The 20,417-nt window shown below is 34.8% G+C and overlaps 1 protein-coding gene and 1 pseudogene across 2 annotated transcripts in view; both read left to right on the top strand.

Annotated features, from left to right (window-relative positions):
- The window catches only part of LOC107754140 (phosphoglucomutase-2-like), a 12,072-nt pseudogene extending 7,070 nt beyond the window's left edge, over positions 1-5,002 (top strand).
- A 1,786-nt stretch (positions 5,003-6,788) lies between these two features.
- Positions 6,789-20,417, top strand: part of LOC107754138 (TBC1 domain family member 1-like) — an 81,422-nt gene continuing 67,793 nt past the window's right edge. For both annotated transcript variants that reach the window (XM_016570462.1, XM_016570461.1), the window contains exons 1-3: positions 6,789-7,011; positions 8,165-8,474; positions 9,015-9,251. In XM_016570462.1, the coding sequence (XP_016425948.1) occupies positions 8,199-8,474; positions 9,015-9,251 (513 nt within the window). In that variant the 5' untranslated portion in view covers positions 6,789-7,011; positions 8,165-8,198. The remainder of the gene's footprint in view (positions 7,012-8,164; positions 8,475-9,014; positions 9,252-20,417) is intronic.

Below are 20,417 nucleotides of genomic sequence, written 5' to 3'. Positions count from 1 at the left end.
GTTAACACCCCGTCAGAATGCGCCATCTAGAGTTTCATGACTGAACTATATATTTATATGCTACTTAAAGGGATAGTTCACCCAAAAATGAAAATTTTATGTTTATCTGCTTACCCCCAGGGCATCCAAGATGTAGGTGAAATTGTTTCTTCAGTAAAACGCAAACGAAGATTTTTAAGTCAACAGTCACCTACATCTTGGATGCCCTGAGGGTAAGCAGATAAACATCAAATTTTCATTTTTGGGTGAACTATCCCTTTAAGGCCGTAATGAATCTGAATCAAATCTGGACGTCAGTGCTAATACCCATAAGTCTGGTTTTCACACATTCTCACAGGGAGCTGAATACGAATTCAGAGGTGAAGATTGTCCATACCTCAGTTCATGGGGTGGGCCATATTTTTGTCCAGGCTGCTTTTAAGGCCTTTGACCTTCATCCTCCATATGCCGTGGAACAGCAGAAAGATCCTGACCCAGAGTTCCCCACCGTCAAATACCCCAACCCTGAGGAGGGAGAGGGAGTCTTGGTACAATACACTGATACACACACACACAAATGACATTAGAAAAAGTGATATATATATATTTTGTGGTTTTGTTATGTAATGCCAGATGGACAGTAATCTATGTTTGTGTATGTAGACATTATCCTTCGCGCTTGCAGATAAAGAGGGAGCAACTGTTATTCTGGCAAATGACCCTGATGCTGACCGACTAGCTATTGCAGAGAAACAGGAGAGGTCAGTGTTATTTGGCATTTTGTGTTGATTTTCATTCAGTGTGTCATTTTTCTGAATAGCAATAATTCTTTCGGTAGTGGGCAGTGGAGGGTGTTCTCTGGGAATGAGTTGGGTGCTTTACTCGGCTGGTGGATTTTCCAGTGCTGGAAGCTGCAGAAAGGAGAGGGAAAAGCCTCCATTAAGGATGTCTACATGCTATCCAGCACCGTCTCCTCAAAAATACTCAGTGCCATTGCTGTAAAAGAGGGCTTCCACTTTGAGGTACCTCTGCTTTTTACCCCATAAAGTGTAGTGGTTTCTCTAACCCAGTGGTTCTCAACCTTCCCACCCCTTGTCCAAGAATATATTTGAAGACCCTCCTATCTATAATGTTTTTAGCATTCCAATGAAGATTATGTTAATATTACTACATTTTAATAATTGTAAATCTTATTGGGCCTGCCCTTAAAGTTTGCAGAGGCCCTCTGGTTGAGATCCACAGCTCTTAACCAAAGGAAAATGTTCTTTTCTGACAGCAGTGAATATTAGAATTGGTAAAATACTGGGACAATTTTAGTGTAATCTTGTATTTTATATGATTATGGTCTAAATTATAAATTGAATTTAGTATTTGACAAATTGACTGTTTCATGGGTCAATAATAATGTGCGTTTCCCCAGCCCTGGAGATCCTGGAAATATCAGGGAATTGCAAAAGTGTGGAAAAATCCATGAAAATGTATACAATCTTAAATAGTCATTAACATATTCTTATAATTCTCAGTTTTTAAGTATTTCTTTGGCTAGAAATGACTCTTTGTAAGCGCAATCTCACATAAAATGATTTTAAAAAATCCTTATCCAGTCATCAGGGACAACTGGAAGAGTCTTGGAAAAATAATGGAAATTCTTCGGTCAGAAAGTGCAGCTACTCTGAAGGCATACTCTTATTTTGTACAGTATCATGTGTGGAAAAATAATTGATTACTCACTTTTGATGTTCTACTGTCTGACCCTCTGCATCTGTCTTTTACAGGAAACTCTAACAGGCTTTAAATGGATGGGAAATAGAGCCAGAGAGCTGATGGACCAGGGAAAGACTGTTCTGTTTGCTTTTGAAGAAGCTATTGGTACAGTGGCATCCACACCGCAAGATGCTGAACATTTATGTGCATTTGTGTAACAGTCTGAATTTTGATCTTGGGTTCAAACCACAAGTAGTTGTCAGTGTCTGTTCATTTTTATGCATCACAATATCATAATTGTATTGAAACGTAAAAAAAAACAAAAAAAAAACACAGTGGTGCAGACTTTATTAAAGGAAAGCTTTAATATTTTTCTTTGGTTGCTCTGTTGTTGTAGGTTACATGTGTTCTCCTGCAGTTTTGGACAAAGATGGTGTGAGTGCGGCTGCCATTGCTGGCGAGTTTGTCTCTTACCTGGCTTCTAAAAATATAACTCTGTCCCATCAACTCAGATCCATTTATGAGGAGTATGTCACAAAAACTTTGGCATTGACATCTCTAATAATTTATGTTCTGAATCTTCTTGTTAATCATAGTTTTCACATCGTCTTTTTTCAGGTACGGTTACCACATTTCCAAGAATTCCTACTTCATCTGTCGCAACCAAGACACTATTAAACAGATGTTTGAGTGTCTTCGGAACTACGACGGGGAGAATTCATACCCTAAAGAGTGTGGGGGCTTTGCCATCACAGCAGTGAGAGACCTTACGACTGGATATGACAGCAACCAGCCGGACAACAAGGCTGTGCGTAGCCCATAATGATTAGAATTATTGTGATAGTTGATCTTATTTCAAGTTTTCTTATCCTATATCTGTGTGTCCTTTACTATTACTCACAGATTCTGCCCACCAGTAAAAGCAGTCAGATGATTACCTTCACCTTTGCTAATGGAGGCGTGGCTACAATAAGAACCAGCGGAACAGAACCTAAAATCAAATATTACACAGAGCTCTGTGCTGCACCAGGAAACAGGTTTTAGACAGCTTCATTATTTCACACTATTACTATAGGCCTAATTTTAAAATAATAATTATTAATATACTGTATGTAGAATTATTATTATTATTTAATGCAAACATATTATTGCTGTAGTAATATTTTTTTGATTTGTTTATTTTTTATAAATTACTTTGCAATATATTATTATTGTTGTTATTATTATTAAAGGTGATTTTTATTTTATTATTACTTAATTTATAAAAATAGACAAATCAAATAATTACTATTGCAGTTTTTTTTACATTCAACAATAACAATAATAATCATACATTACATACTGTATAATAATATATATTAATAGTAATATAATAATATAGAATTTATTATTCTTATGTATCATAATATACTATTAGAATTAGTATCATACTATTCTATTCTGTAATACTATTCAATGTGACTATACAATAATAATAATATATTACATTAAATTGTATATTACTTTAGTTAGAATTCTTAATGTTGTGTGTGCGTCTGTGTGTGTGTGTGTGTGTGTAAAATTATTATTATTATGAAGTACTGTTTCTATGTTACAGTATAGCAGTATAGTTGCAAATTGCAATAGTGATATATTTTTTTGATTTTAGTTTTTATACAAATATTTTAATAATAATAATATATTACATATCATTCTATATTATTTTATTATTGTTATTATTATTATTATTATTTAAAAATTGTATAGTCATATTAAATGGGGGAAAAACTCTTGTTTTTAGCTGATCACCTGCTTGAGTATGCCACTTTTTTAAACTATATAATAACAGTCGTCGTTATTATATGATAAATATTTACAACTGTAGCTTTGTATGCTGTTGTCACATGCAGCATATTTTATTAACTTTATTTATAGAATATTACTAAGTTAATAAAACAAATTAAAGGTAATAGGTCATCAGGGTATTCTATGCAGACACAAAATTTGCATACTCTGCGCACTGTACGCTGCAATAATAGTAAAAGCAGTATGTTAGCATGATCGTGGCCATAGAGCCTTAATCGTAGTCTTGGCACATGAATAGCTCATAATATTTTAAAAACAATTTTTCTGTCTGTCTTTTCTCTAGTGATCTTAACCAGCTGAAAACTGAACTGGATAACTTGGTTGATGCCATCGTGGAACACTTCTACCAACCAGAGAAAAACAACTTGACTCCTCGACCAGAGTGAGAGATACTATCACTCAGGTTTACAAAGATTTTGTCTAATTCAGCTATTAGTCTTAACATACCACACATAACCACTCTTATTAAAACGTACATATTCTGGGTCTCAATCTAAAGAGGACTTACTTACTTTGCACTTACTTACTTTTAATGCAGGAAATGTAGATCAAAGCTGGTGCCACATGAACATACCTATTGCCTTTTTCATTTTTGCACTTTTACATTTTTTCACCTTTCAGTTTTGTAATCTACAATGTTATCGGATGAGAATTTTTTTATTTTATTTTATTTTTTGCCTTTTTGACCTACAGTAGTGAACTATGAATGTACTAATGTTGCAAAGAAAGTGTATTTGAATTAATATAAAGCAGATATATTAGTTGAGTTGATTGACAGAAATGATTCCATATTGCTGGAGCAGAGGACAATATGTAGTTACTGTTTAATTCAGCCAACCAAATAACCTCAGAAATCAAAAAGCCAGCTTATGTCATTTTATACCAGCAATGCTCAAATCCAGATTAGAGGGACCTAACAGCCTTACTGTGGAAAAAAAAAAATGATATCTACATTTTAATTTTCCACGTTTACATGATTCCATTGCGTCTTTATTCAATCATCTATGTTCAGTGACATGTAACTGTTTGATTACATGCAATTTGTTTGTAAATGTTTATTTACATTTTGAATATCAAACTCAACCAGTTTGATAATTCATTCAGAACTTTTAGCCGTGAGGTTGAGGCTGGGAACATATTTGGAAGGTTTTACATTTGAACAGAAAGGAAAAGTATTCCTTGAATAGATTAGTGTTTGTGTTGTTAAAGCAGCTTGTTTTTTAGACATCTCATTTTGGCAAACAGTTGTTTAACAGAGCATATGCCTTACTACAAACTCCAAAGTGGACTATGTCATCTAATGTAAGGCTGACTAGCCAAACCACCAGATGCGTTAAAATGCCTGTTGACTTCTTTTTCATGTAAAGTGATTTGATATGTTTCAGGAGCTCTTCAGTTTAATACTTTTCTCACAATGCTGTTTTTCCCCTCTATTTGGAATCAATAAACAGCAAGTGGTAACAACAACAAAATGGTCTTTTGTCTGTGTGGGAGTGTGTGATAACAATGTAGAAATAAATAAAATGGATCTTATATAACAAATTAAACACATTTTATTCCTTGATTAAACATGTTAATCCAACATTCACTGTCCATTTTTAAAAGTCTCATAAAAGTCTCAAACTCATGGGTTCATTAAATTGTACTTTCCTGAGGTCTGACTATGAAAGCCAATGCATGTATTATCTGTTTAAGGCCAGCAGAGGGTATAGTTGATCCCAAAACTTTGATTTTATTTTTAACATTTGTTAAATTCATGTTTTTGATTTATCTTTATATTTGTTGCCTTTATTGTTATTTGTTTGCATTTGTATTACTTCATTTTTGTATTGCCTTTTTTTTTTTTTACAGCCTTTCACCAACTTAAAACAGTGGGTTTTATTAAAGTTTATGGACACTTGTATTCGAAATTATGCTTGGAAAATGTTCCCTGCTAAAAAACAAACAAACAACAGAAACCATCACAGAATTTGTAATGGTTTTACTGGTTATAATGCGAATTGTACTGGTTTTAATGGAAACTGTAATGGTGCCTGTGGGTCTCTACTCTATTGGTGGCTTGTTAAAACCACTAAATCCTAATGGCATATGTCCCAAAACACACTACAGGAAACCATTTTTTAATGTTTTTAATGGATAAAAGTTGATAGTTTGTAATCTTTGTAATGGTATCTGTAGTGGAAACCATTCGAATTTCTGTGATGGTTTCTATTGTTTTTTTCAGCAGGGTTAGGATTACTTTGATATGTTTGACGAAGTATTTCAGTATATAACAGATATGTAGACCTACTTATTTAGACCTATTCTTTTTTGTCCAGTGAAAATCTATAGGCTGTTAGTCTATAATTGTGTAGGTAAACTTGTTTTAGCTATTTTAAACTTTTCAGGTATAGGCAATCTCGGTCTTTATTTATAGTCTTGCTCACACAGTTGACTGTACTGTGTGTGTGTGTGTGTGTGTGTGTGTGTGTGTGCGCGCGCGCGCGCGTGTGCTCGCAGTGGTTTGTGTAACAAACCCATAGACTGCAAAAAAAACCTGAGGAGAGCAGTTGTGTCATAAATGAAGAGCAAGAGCTGCCTGTGGGCACGCGCACTGGGATTTATCAAACTGGACAGTGAAGGCAGCAGGTACGACGCTGGATAAAGGCACATTATTTTGTGTAACACTGCTTTAAAGTATCCATATAATACACCTATTGCATGTTCATACTATTAAAGACAATATCAAATATTAAATTGAGTACTTTGACGCTGTGTTTAGGTCAACGTTATGGACACTGTAACGTTAGCTAAAGCGCGACTAAATTTTACATTATTTCGCGGACTGTGTAACTAGAATGGAAAGAAGTACAATTTAAAGAAAGTTCCCCAAAAATTTAAATTCGGTCAATAATTTTGCTCACCCCATGCTAGCGGTCACTATTCACTTTTATTAATATGCAATAAAACTGTCAGTCATCAATTCTATCATTTCCTTTCGAGTTCCTCAGAAGAAAGAAAGAAAGAAAGTAATTCGGGAAACAGCATGATGATGAGTAATAATGACAATTTTCCCCATTCTTCTTTTTAACTATCCCTTTAAAAGCTTTCAAAAACTAACGCTAATAAACTCAGCAGCTTTAATATGCATTGTGGATTTCATTGTGATTTTTTTATTTATTTCCTGTTAGTTCTGGCAAGTACCGGTAGTCTCTCTCTCCCTCTCCCCGTGATCTGCTCAGTGCTCACCATCAGAAGTTCATTCAAACGTCAGATGAGAACAAGACTTCCTCAATCGCACGCGCAGCGAGCACCACTCAGCTCCGTATACTACTGTCGCGTTATTGAATGCTATGTATGGAGAGCGACAGATGTGATGAATCGACTATTTTGTAGAAAAGGCAACCTGAAAATCAGTTCCCAATGGGACATTAGCCTGTATTGTCAAAATCTAACGGGACCGTTATTCAAACACTTCCTCAAGGCGGTGCATTGTGAGTAAAGGTAAATGAAAGTTACAACTTGTCTCCTATGCTAGTTTTTTGTTTGTATATAGAATACATACTTAAAAGTAACCTATCTAAAGCAAATTATGGCGCTGTAGCAAACCTATGACCTTGTCACATGTCCTTAAAATCTTTTTAGAAAGAAAAAGTGTTTTTTGAGGTGATTTGAGAGTTGCTGATATGACTCCATGACCTGTCTTATATATTTTTGTTGTGATTGCCTTATTGCTATCAGAGAAACTTTCTGTTGACCTCTCTAAATAGCAGTTGTGTCTCATTAGACATGCTTGGCTATTTATACTCACTGTTGGTTCAGTGTGTTTGTGCCTCATGAGGAACCCGTCTCAGATCAGTGCAGGAGGACAATATCTTCCAATGCTTCAAAGTCTGTTCTGAAGGGTGCATCCCTTGGCTCTATCACAAATTGCTCTGATCCTTAAAAATGACCTTTGTTTGTGTAACAGAATGCAGGCATGGTTCTAGGTTATATTAAATATGCTAGCTAGACTAATCAGTTTATTTAGATGTTACCAAATTAAGCACATAAGATTTTAGCCATTGTTGTTATTGTCAACTAAAACTATTTAAAATCATTTTTGGCAACTGAAATGAAGCTGAAATAAAATGAAATATAAATATTAGATGGAAAAACTTTAAAACTGGAATGAAAATGAGAAATGTTGTCATGGCAATATTAAAAAAAAATAATAAAAATGACAAAAGCACATAACAAAATTACTAAAAGTAAAATTCAAATAAAACCTGTAAATATATAAAAGCCAATTCAAAATATTAATAAATAGCTTACTAATAACATAGAAAATGCCAAAATAACAGTGGTTTTAGCCTACCTTAAATAAGAATTAATACTATTTAATGAACAGTAAGATTGCTTTTTCTCAAGCTTGTAATTTCTAAAGAGAATCAAAGGAAAAAAGTATTCTTTGCCTGTGTCCTTCTGTAACATTTGCAGGGGCTTTCAGAGTAAGCTGTTTTAATCCCCTGCAAATGGCAAAGTTGATGAAGATGTGCTCAAAGGGTTTGTCATAGGCAATGATCTTCCTCAAACAGTGTGTTGTACCTTAATTGTATCTGCTCACTGAACCGCCTGCTTCGTTAATGTTGGTGTTTTTTTTCTTTTGTCTTTTGAGGTTACACCTAGTTCCTCATTTTTTAACTAGGAGCATGGAGGGCATTTGTTTCAAGGTCAAACCCAGGGATGACCCAATCAAAGCTCATCCTATCTGTGCCCTTACACAAACACTTCCTGGATCAGAGGGTAAGAGGAAGAAAGAAGAAGGGGAAGAGGAGATTCAGTACAGGCTAACTCTGGTTGGATCTTTGGCCATACATCCACAGACCACCATGGCGATGCTTCCCTGGGTGGTGGCTGAAATACGGAGGCCCCGACTTGGGGAGAAGAACAGAAACCTTGAATTCAATGGTGCTCACTCTCCAGAGGTTAGTATATGTAATACTAATTAAATGTATGTTACCAAAAAAATAAAAACACGGCTATGTAAAGCCTAATGTATTGTATTGTAAATGTATATTCTCTGCCTGCTGTTTAAAAGCTGGAGTTAGTCTGTTAAGTTATGTTTTAGTCTCTTATTCTCACCATCAAAAATACAGTAAAACAGGCATATTGTGGAATGTTATCACAATTTCAAATACTGTTTTATATTTTAATACATTTTCAAATATAATTTTGTCCTGTGATGCAAAGCTGAATTTTCAGTAGGCTAGTCATTACTCCAGTCTTTAGAGTCACATGATCCTTTAGAAATAATTCTAAATCATGCTTTGATGCTCAAGAAATATCTAATTGATCGCAAACTTTTGAACGTTAAAGTACATATGAAACAATTTTACTGAGGAATAATAGAAGAATTAGTGTTAAGATCAGGGGTACAAAGAAGTATTATTTTTTAAAATACTATGGTACTTGTTATTGACAATACTGACGTACTATAATATGTTTTTTTTTCCTGATGGTCCAAGGTTCGAGATCAGCCTGTGGTACTGCAGATTTCAGCCAATTCAGTGTGTTGCATTCTGGACACGGCAGGCCCGGGGAAGCCATGGGACCCATTGCAACATATGGTTCTGTTTGATCACAGGCCTCATCGTATCACCAAACTCATTCACAACAGCCAAGAGCCCAGCTATTTCGGCTGTCTGCTCAGAGAGGAGAAGAAAGCAGCCTGCTATGTATTCCGCTGCCAGGACCAGATGAAGGTAAGGGGACATTTTTTGGATTAGCAGCATTTTATTGATTAATATGAACTTCAAATTTAGTTGAAGTGCCTGTGCAAGCTAAATTGAAAATGGAATGGACACCAAGCTACAGAAGCTTATTTCTGCCATGGAATAAAAATATAAAAGAGGTAATTGCAACTTTATCTCACAATTCACACTTTTTTTCTCAGAATTGTCAGTTTATATATTGCAATTGCAAGTTATAAACTCGTAATTGCAAGTTTACAGGTCATTTTTTCTCAAACTCTGAGTTTAAATCTCACAATTTTGACTTTTTCTCTCGAAATTTTAAGTTTATGTCTTGCAATTCTCTTTTTTTTTTAGCCCAGAATATTTAGACAACCTGACTACATGCACATGCAGAATTCTGCAAGATGTCAATTTGCAATTGCAAGATATAAACTTGAATTTCTGAGAAAAAAGTCTGACTTGTGAGCTATAGCCTCACAATTGTGAGCTAAAAAAGGTCACAATTACCTTTTTATTTCATGGAGGAAATAAACTTTCATACCAAGCATTGTCACTATAACAATAAATTGGTGTGTTTATGGCTGTTAGAACTATTAGAGGTTAACCATAGATGTTATTCTCACATGACTTTGAAGTGAATCTACTTTGATGAAGGAAAGCTCAGATGTTTAAATGTCAACCCTCCCTCCTTATGGGTGTGTGCATCTGTGGATGAGCTTTGTTCAAATAAGACACAGTACCATAACAGCACAATGACAATCAACGAAAACAACCATAAAGTCATTTTACAAGAGTGCTGTCCATGCAGAACATTCCACCGCAATGCTAGAGTGTTGCAGGTAGATGCCAGGCCATTGCTGGGCGGTTGCTAAGGTGTTTTGGGGGTTGCTAGGTGGCTTCTTATTATTGGGCTACCCCAATCTCAAGGGATTGATACCGTCATCATTTACTCACCCTCATGGTTTTAAAACCTGTATGATTTCTTTTCTTCTGTGGAACACAAAATAAGTTATTTTGAAGAACATTGGGAACTAATATTGATTTATTGTGATGGAGAGTCTGAGATATAAATCGTGAAACTTCCTTCATCAACCTGCATTTAGGCAGGATGTAGATCTAAGTTGTCATAGTAACCATTTCCTGTGTCAGTGAGCCAGCCACAATGTGGCTACGGACTCCTGGTGACTTTTTATTGACGTGGTAAACAGACAGAGAGATAGAAAAAGAGATAGACAGGTGTTTATGTCGCTGTCTTTTGACCACCTGTTACTCATGCACTCACACTTTCCAAAATCAGTGTGTGCGTGCAAGTGTGAATGTCTGAGATATCTGAGATCATAGTGATCATAGATAGTCTTCCCTCAACTCCACACACTCCATGTTCTTTTTTTAAACTGAAAAACAACAGTTGAATGTCCTCTTCATTTAACCATAAATTATCAGCTTTCATGTTAGCTTTTCACCAGCCAGTTTAACCACAATACTAACAAAGATAATTCCACATCTTTCATGTGAGACTGAGACCCCACAGCTGTGCTTCGGCCTTTGGCTCAACAGCTTAACATATACCAAATACCTTTGTATCCTTCATGTTGTTCATAATATCTCTGTAATATTAGAGTGACAGCTGTGAAAATAACAAGTCAAATTTGAACTATGGCATTATATGTGTTTTATATGTAGTTATGGGTAACTTAAAGTCGTGATGAAACAGAAGAAGTGACAGATCTTTTCTTAAATATTGTGATGTACATCTGAGTGTAATGTATTATCAAAATAGAAAAAAATGCAGGGCAATGAATTGGTTCCGTCCATTGGTTGCTGATTGGATTTTGAGGTGTGGCCTTTGTGCTTGCAGTTGATTGTGGAGGGGCGGGGTTTAAGCAGAGCAAATGATTGGAGAAGTCCAGCATATGTCACCAGAGAAAAGTCTGTAGTCATAACATCTTGATTAAAAATTATGAGGTCAAATAATGTTTTAAAAAATGAATGGATGAATTTTTTGCCCCCCAAAAATGAGTTTGTAGTAATGCATTTGCCATTGAGAAATCTTTGCTAAAATTACTTAAACTTGCATTTTTGTTAAAGCACTCAACACCCGCTGAGTACAACGATAGAGCTTGAAAGATCAAAGACAATTTTTAATATAACGCCAACTGGATTCGTCTGAAAGAAGAAAGTCATATACACCTAGGATGCATCGGGGGTGAGTAAAACAGCCTAATTTTTATTTTTGGGTGAACTAACCCTTTAAATGAATTCCTCCTAAAAAAGTTTAACTTGTTTTAGTGGTGAATGAACTTGTGATGAACTTGTGAGGAGCCCCCCCTCTCCTCATTTTTTGCATTCATGATAGGCTTTTGACTACAATTTCCTTATCGTGAGAGTTTTTTTTATGTCAGTATGTTCAATGTATGGAAGCCCATTTCTGTCACTGAATAAAAAATAAAAAAGGTAATTGCGACTAATCTCACAATTCTGACTTTTTTTTCCTGCGAGTTTACATCTTGCAATTGCGTGACATAAACTCACAATTCTGACTTTTTTTTCTCAGAATTGTGAGATAAAAAGTAAAACTCACAATTGCGAGCTGAAATGTCAGAATAGCAAGATAGAAAGTCAGAATGGCAGGATATAAACTTGCAGTTCTGAGAAATAAATTCAGAATCACGAGATATGAACTCAAGATGCGAGTGTGAGTTTGTATCTCGTAATTCTGTCTTTTTTCTTGCAATTGTGAGTTTATTTCTCAGAATTGTGAGATATAAATTCGCAATTGCGAGTTATAAAGTCCAATTCTGAGGAGAAAAAAAGACTGATGTTCTCAGAATTATATCTTACAAGAGTTTATCTTACAATTCTGACTTCGCAATTGCAAGTTCATATCTCGCAATTCTGAGAAAAGTAAGAATTTCCAGTTTATATCTCGCAATTCTGAGGAAAAAGTCACAATTGCGAGATAAAAAGTCGCAATTACCTTTTTATTTTTATTCAGTGGTGGAAATGGGCTTCCATGCTGATGTATGGAGATGAATTACACAGTTTATGGTGCGAATTATGTTTTTCTGGCGGTGGAGGGCTTTTTAATGACACTGTGCATCGCATTATTTCAATATTAAAATGAACTGGACCAATGATGATTCTGAAAGCAAATGCCCCCCGGACCCTATTGTTGTTATAGTAATGACCACAACGTTTAAACACATCTGATTGACAGATAAACTGCACACTTTTACACTTTTATCTGAGTGTTGTTTTTAATTTATGTAGATGTAGATATTAATGTAGATATTTAAGTCTGCTTTGTTCATTCAGTTTAACAACATTAAGTTAAAGAGGATAAATGTTCTTGTTTTTACTCTGTCCATGCATTAAATGCATGTGCAGTTTTCTAGCATAACTTCTTAGGTAATGTCAATGATCAGTTTTAGATGAGGCCAAAACTACAACAGCAGTGGTTACATATAAATATATTTGAATTGTTTGATCAAATTATTGCTATGGACAATTCAGTATTCGCTGGATATTGGTAGGGACATGTCCTTAGCAACCCTACTATATTCTGCACCCTTGTGCAGAAGTTACTGGGTTTACAGGAGGTGAAAAATTAGATATAACTTTACACAAAGTTATTTAGTGATTTTGTCAAACTAGTAGCATGCCAACATGTATAATATGTTTAAGTCTTGTGGCTATACTTTTAAAACTGAATGTATTTTAACATTTATTTCATATTTAACATTATTTTAGATAAAACAAGAAGTATTTATTTATTTATTTTTGTACAGCCTCGATGGCTCATGTATCATATTTATAATACTTTAAGGTATTTGCTGTTTCTAGTAAGGGAAAAAAGATTAGATAGATATCCGTTACAGTATCAAGGGTACCGGATCAATTTAAGTAGGACAGAGAGATAGTGGGACACAATGGACACAAAATTGATCGAATCATATAAAATAACATCTCACTGAATAAATTTAATTTAGTTTGGAATTTTGGAGAGTCACTTTTGTTCCAGTTGTGGGGTCCAAACATCTGACAGCATATTACACATTTAAATGAGTAAATAAAGATGTAAATTTTTTGTTGAAAACGATACAAAAGATGCTCTTTCTCAAATTATGCTGTAAAATATGATTGTCATGAGTGATTCTGTCATTAAAGCAAATTACATAAATACAAAGATATTCTAAAATATATGTTTATTAATTTAAAATGTTTGAAAATTGTTAGGCTTATAATTTGCAATTTAAAAAATATATAGGCGAAAATGCTTTATGTTTCTAGTCTGTCAGTCTGTTACATTGTCTTAATTTATCATTTGTAATGGAAATATTTATTAAATAAAAAAACCATATGTTCTTGCAGTCTGTCAGTATATACAGTGTTATAATTAAAATTTTTGATGAAAAATATTTGATAAAATAGACAATAAAAATGCTATATGTTATGCCTGTCAATAGTACAGGATTGTATACAATCCTATCTGCCAGCAGGTGGTGGTCAAATCCTGAACTTTGAAAATCTTAAACGCATGGAGAGTAAATAAATATTTCAGTCAACAAACCATTAATATTATTACTTATAAATCTTAACCCTAGTCTAAAGTTAACTAACGTAGGTTTAATTTATATTCCAACTAGATTAATGCAACCCCCGTCCGATAGGATCTAAACGAAACTTATTTTTAAGCTCACAATTTAACACTTATTGTCCCGTATTTTCATTTTCTGAAGTTGGCAACCCTAGTCCCCGTGGATGTGATTCTGATACTCCAGTGCAATTTTCTCCCATCATTTGAATGTTAGTCTACCGTCACATCCCACTGAGCGCCGTTCAAACGGCTACACACACACTACGAACTCCCAGTAGTTTCACTTTCTCCATGAGATCTGGATGGCTGAAGCGATGAAAGCGCGCTTCCACATCTTTCATTTACTGCGGAGGGATGTGAAAAGCGAGCAGGAGACCGTGAGTACCTTTATGAACTTGGTTTGGAGATTGTTTAGTTGAAAAGTTATGTGTGTTAGCATGGTTAGCTAGTCGGTTAGCCACTAATGAGAGTTTAGTGAACATTAGCCCACAGAAAAATAATTAATCCCTTTGTTATTTCCTTATATTGTTTCGTTTTCCCCTCGTGAAGAGGCAATACCGAGTGTTTTATATAAAGCTTTAGAGAATATATGTAGATAATTCACTTTCTTTGTAAAGTTGTTTTAGTATTTCTGTTTCAAAACTTACCGAGCTGCCTATCTAGACTGCATTTCTGGGCATTGATTCAAATGTTCATAACGCGCCGAAGGGCATCACAATGCTGTCTAGGTAGGCAGTTCACTATATTTTGAGACAGAACCAGTCTGTCAGTTTGCTAGTAAAATAATAGTTCGAATATTATGGTTACGGTCAAAAAGTAGTATTGCACGATTAAGGTGGGCTAAATACAGGTTTAAATTAATTTATGTAAATAAAGACAATAAATGGCGGTTTTTGGTCATTCAGTCAACTGTAACAGTAGCTGTTGTACGGTATTTATCTGTATGTAGGAAGAGATTTTACTTGTTGAAAGCTTGAGATAGCTTAAAGCAGTGTTTTATTTGTAGTAAATTCAATACAATGTATTAATGTTGAGAGCAAAAGGGTGTTGCAGTTGGTTCAGTTCAGTAAGTGTGTTCATTCAAACAACAGTCTGTTCATAGACTAATGACTCTCAAGGCATTGTGAAGTGGGACTGATGGAGTGTCAGATGTGTTGTGAGAGGAAGGAACGTCAAGAACAAGAGGGGAAGTGTGCATGCGAAATGCCAATCATTTACATAGACTATAAAAGCTGTTTTTGCTCATGAATGAAGGCAATTAATATAATTAGTCATTTTCTCCCAGCTTGTCATATTGTGTTGTGTTCACTTTTGTAGTGGTTGTCTGATTGTCTGGCTTTTATAACATTGCGTTGTGCTTAGTGTAGTCAAAGACTATAGAATACCCTTAAAAGGACTTTGGTGTAGTCCAGTAGTTCCATCAGTTTTTCCTATAGTGTTTGTGTTTTCGTGCTGCCACAGATTCTTCGGTAGTAAATGGAACCACCTCATTTCTAGGTGTGTCACAGTCACATGTCCCACACTCAGTTCCACCTCATGTGACCGGTGCTCTCTCCTCCTTTTAAACAGTTCCTCAACCTATGTGTGTGTATGTGTACTTTTCAAGCTTTTCATTTTTAATAGTGAACGTAAAAACCTGTCGTTTTGTGTGTTGTTTGTACTGTGGATGTATAGTAGAATAGATACAGCCATTGTTGCAAAGAATTAAAAATGTTCATTTATATGCAGCAATATAAACAAAACCTAGTAAAATTAATGGTTGAATCAGTTCTGAATTATGTCATTGACGGTTCACATTATTGTATCAAATTTTTGAACTATTAGTCTATTCTGAGTTTTAATGAATAATAGTTTATAATACTAATAGTAATAATACTATTCTATTCTAAACTATTATTCTATTTTTTATTATTTTATTAAAATTTTAAATTAAATTATTTGCATAAATAATTCAAATGTTAGAACTCTTATAATGCTAAAACTATTAGTCTAGTCTGAGTTTTAAGGAATCAGTTTTAATTATTCTAATATTTTATTAAATTATTCACATAAAATAATTAGACTTTTACACTATTAGTCTATTCTAATTATTTATTTTTTATTATCTTATTAAAATTATGAAATTATTTATTTGATAATTATTGTTTAATTTTAAATATTTTATTAATTTTATATTATACATTGCTAAGCTGAAAGGGCACTGACTTCTCTTTATTTTTGGATTACTCACTGTTCCAGCCCTCCTGACTTCCTCTGTGCGAGTGTGTGTGTTACTGAGTAAGAACAGACCATGTGTTTGTCTGTCTTAAGTGTTCTTGGGCACAGAAAGCCGTGGCTTGTTCTTCACGACTGAGAGGGAAATTATTCTGGCAACCACAGCTGCCAAAATTATTTTGTAAAAACTACAGATTTTTTTTTACAGTGTAACTAATAGCACAATCAGAAATTTGAAAAGGTGTCTTGAAAGTCACAATACAAAAAATATCTTAATATTCCTAATGGTCCATTTTTATTATATATTTTTTCAGTTGATGTTTTCATGAGATTGACCCATGAACACGTGCCAGTATTTTTTGACAGGCTTGTATCTTTAAACTGTAAGCAGCAAACCTCCACACAATCAAACACTGTTACCACAGATAAAGCCATCCCAGAGGGAGAAGAGAAGGGAGGAGGAGAGTATGAGAGATTGTAACTGCTGTGTTACTAAAGGTGATCTTCCTAGAAGGATGTCACGGTGCGGTGCTCTGACTAAACTTCATTGTTCTGAATCAGCAGGGCAGGCGGAGCCAGAGTCAGCCCTAGGTCCTAAAAAACAGAGGAACAGCTAAGAGAGGGAGAGAGGGAGGGACAGAAAAGAACAGAGAAAGCTTTGAGGGACTCACACTTACCCTCTGAAGGTACAGGAAAGTAAAGGTGAGGACGCAGAAAAGTGAGGAAAAGAGATATAGATGGGATGAGGGAGAACACAAGAAGGTGACGATCAGGTTTGGACATGCCTTCTCTGCGTAGATGGCTGAGTCAGGTGAGTTACTTAAGTGTGTATGAGAAAGTGTTCATTGTTATTTATGATCACAACATTTTCAATGAAACATAAATAATGTGTAGCATATATTTCCTTTGACGTCCTTTATTAGTTTACTGGTCATTTGTATGACAACATGGTTCCCTTTGTTGTCTTCCTCAGTAAATAGTCTGAGAGCAAAAATTTGACCCTTGAAGCATCTCAGCTGTATTTTGTGGTTAGTCTTATTTTGGCATTTAAAACAGAATAAAGACATTATAGTCTGCTTATGCATAGTTTTAGCTAGCAGCCAATTATTCTCTGATATTCCTGTCTGCAACAGGCTGTTATGCAAGACAAGCCCTGTTGCTACTTGAATATACAAGTTCATCAACTTTGGCACAAAAGCTTGCAGCCTTGGACTCAAGAGAATATCAACAAAAAGAAGTAACTTGTTTAACATTGATTGAAAGTACATTAAATATCATTCGATGATCTTCTGCAATGTTGTTTTCCATTGCAGAACATCATTTACTGTCATTTTCACTGTTAGCATTGCTTCCAGACTGATCTGTGAGCATTTAAGGATGTTGATTAAATGTCTTCCCGTTCAGTTGTTTTCTTGTTTTCGTTCTCATCTAAAAAAAATTGGCCAATGAAATTACTCTCTCACACTGTTGTAGCCAGTCAAATTATTCCTTTATAATGCTGCACTAAATGGATTAAAGACCATTTTTGGGTGAACTAACCCTTTAGCAAGGTACAAGCAGATTTTAAAATTAGATGAGAGCTTACTGCAGCTTTATAAAACACAGTTATACAGATAAAGGCTATTCAGGTTATTTTAAGAGGTTGAAATTGGTTAAATCTTTCAAAGCTAAGTTCAGATTAACTCTGGGTGTGCTGCTGACAGATCTTAGTGTTAAACTATAGGTCAGTTTTGGATCCAGACTGGATCAGTGGAGTCAACATGAAACTGATCATTTTTAACTACTTAAAGGGATAGTTCACCCAAAAATGAAAATTCTGTCATCAGCTCAACATGAAGTTTTCATTTTCATTTTTGAATGAACTATTCCTTTAATACACATTTTTCTAATCTTATTGTGTACAGTTCATCAATGCACATTATTCCAAAGTAAAATAAATGCTTTGTAATCATTGCTCAAAATAATACATTTACATTTATGCATTTGGCAGATGCTTAAATCTGTGTGACTTCCATTGCGTTTTAGGTATACTTTTGATCAGTTCAAGCATTGCCTGGGAATTGAACCCATGACCTTGGGCTTGCTAGCCCATGCTCTTCTGTTTGAGATACAGGAATACTATACTAATAACTTGTTTCTTTTTTTTAAATTTCTGTGTTGGCTGATGTCACTTTGTCTGTGTGGGTTATTGGTTATTGTTAACCAATAGTCAAATAATGGCTTTGCAATTCTTTTCTAAAGTAATTTAATTGTAGTTAACAGTAATGAAATGAAGGTTTCACCAACAATAGATTTGAAAAAAAGCAATGGAGTGTCAAGATGCTTTTTAGGATGATATTGAACTTCCACAAGCTGGTCAAAAAAGCCTCTTTAAATATTCAGAAGGGGAGTAGACTGCAAATTTAAACTCAGATCTGGCTGCATTCTGGTATGGAAAGCCCATTTTTCATTATCCAATGTTATCTTGATGGATAAAGCCATGTTGAAAATGTTGATCTTTTTTAATATCCCATTTCACTCTGAAATATGTATAATTATTAATGAGTAGTAGGGCTGTCAAAATGACTGAAAAACTAATTATATTCGAATTTAAAAGGCATAATTTCAGTTAGGGGGAAAAAAAGCTTTTGGCTTCTCTCCTGAGGCCACAAGAGGGCGCATTAGAAAATGTGATAAATATGCGTTCTGTGTGAACGTTTTGGTTCCAGTTTCGCCATAAACAACATATTCGCCACACTGATGCTCTCGTTTTCCGCTATATATTGAATGAACAACGTAGCAGCGCCGCATCTAGTGGGTTCAACTGGATAAGCTAACAAAAGCATTAAAATGCAATGACACTTACATTGTCATCGCATTTCGTGCGTCACTGGTAAGGCTGCCTGATGGCAGATGCAGACCTAAAATTAAAATGCAACGTTTTTGCATTCGAATGTGGATTTTTTTATTTTTATTCGACGAATATTCGAAATTCAAATTTTTTTTTGACAGCCCTAATGAGTAGTGAAAGCTGTAAAAAAAAATCTGAGGATCTACTAACACTAAACTATGGTTGATTGTGCTTCTGGATTCAAAGTAAGACTTTCAACACCTTTATCTAAGACTGAGAAAGAGTTTTTTTGGTCATGATGAATCAGTATCCAACATAATATCCTGGACTCAGATTCTGAAATTCTGATGATCAGTCCCAACTGTCTTCACATAAACATGCACACACACTTTGACTCACACACTAGCACATGCTGAATCAGACCCAGGCATATAAAAAAAAAGAAAGTAAATGCTTTGATATCTACACACTAGGTACCACATGCTCTAATGAAAAGCACTCATTCTGAAACATTAAGCTGTGTGATAGCTTTGATTAGCCAAAGGGTTTGCACCAGATTGCCTTCATAGTGGCCTTTTGTTAAGGTTCTTTAGCTAATCATATTACATCTCCATCAGATAGCTGAGGGTGTAGTAAGTTTAAAGCAGCACAAATATACATAAGCACAGAACCAGTTAACTGTGCTCTCTGCCCTAATTTACTAGCCATATTCTTTGTATGCTCACTCTGAGGCCACAAAACATATTTGAAAACTTTAAGCCACAATTAAAATATCAAACTTAGTTGCATCTGCAAACAAATGATGCAAGAGTTTTTCTCATAACTAACTTCACTTTTAACCAGTTTGACCAAAGGTCATTTTCTGTTGGTGTAGGAAGTCAGTTCCCTTCTAGTTCACACAGGTGTTCTAGCAGGTGTATCACATACTCCACTAACATTTGAGAACCAGAAAGCATCCAATTACTTTGTGTCTTCATTTTGAACAGAATAGCTGTTGTTTGATGATGGTAAACTTTTTTTTATTTTTATTCAAAGCGACATACAAAGAAGTTTGTCAAAGAGCCGGTAATATTCGTAATCTAGTTGTTTATTAGACAACTAGGAATGATTAGGAAGCATACTAGAGAAATGCAGTGAATCATTTTTTTTAAGTATGAGTTGTGTGTGTTTAAGTGCATGAGGTTAAGAATGTGGGGCATCATTTTCTCACCCTAATGTTGTTCCAAACTTCCATGACTTTCTTCCTCCTGTAGAACACAAAAGAAGATGTTTGAAAGAATGTTCTAAATATACTGTGTATATTTATTATGTATATAAATACACACTAGGGCTGTCAAATTTTTTTTGAATTTTCGAATATTCGTCGAATAAAAAAAAAAAAATCTAAGGTCTGCGTCAGCCGTCAGGCAGCCTTATCAGTGGCGCACGAGATGCGATGACGATGTATGTGTCATTGATTGCATTTGAATGCTTTTGTTAGCCTACCCAGTTGAACCCACTAGATGCGGCGCTGCTACGTTGTTCATTCATATAT

Source organism: Sinocyclocheilus rhinocerous, unplaced genomic scaffold (assembly GCF_001515625.1).
Source record: "Sinocyclocheilus rhinocerous isolate Xijiao unplaced genomic scaffold, SAMN03320098_v1.1 scaffold681, whole genome shotgun sequence".
Lineage (NCBI taxonomy): Eukaryota > Metazoa > Chordata > Actinopteri > Cypriniformes > Cyprinidae > Sinocyclocheilus > Sinocyclocheilus rhinocerous.
This window is presented reverse-complemented; position numbering and strand designations above follow the sequence as displayed.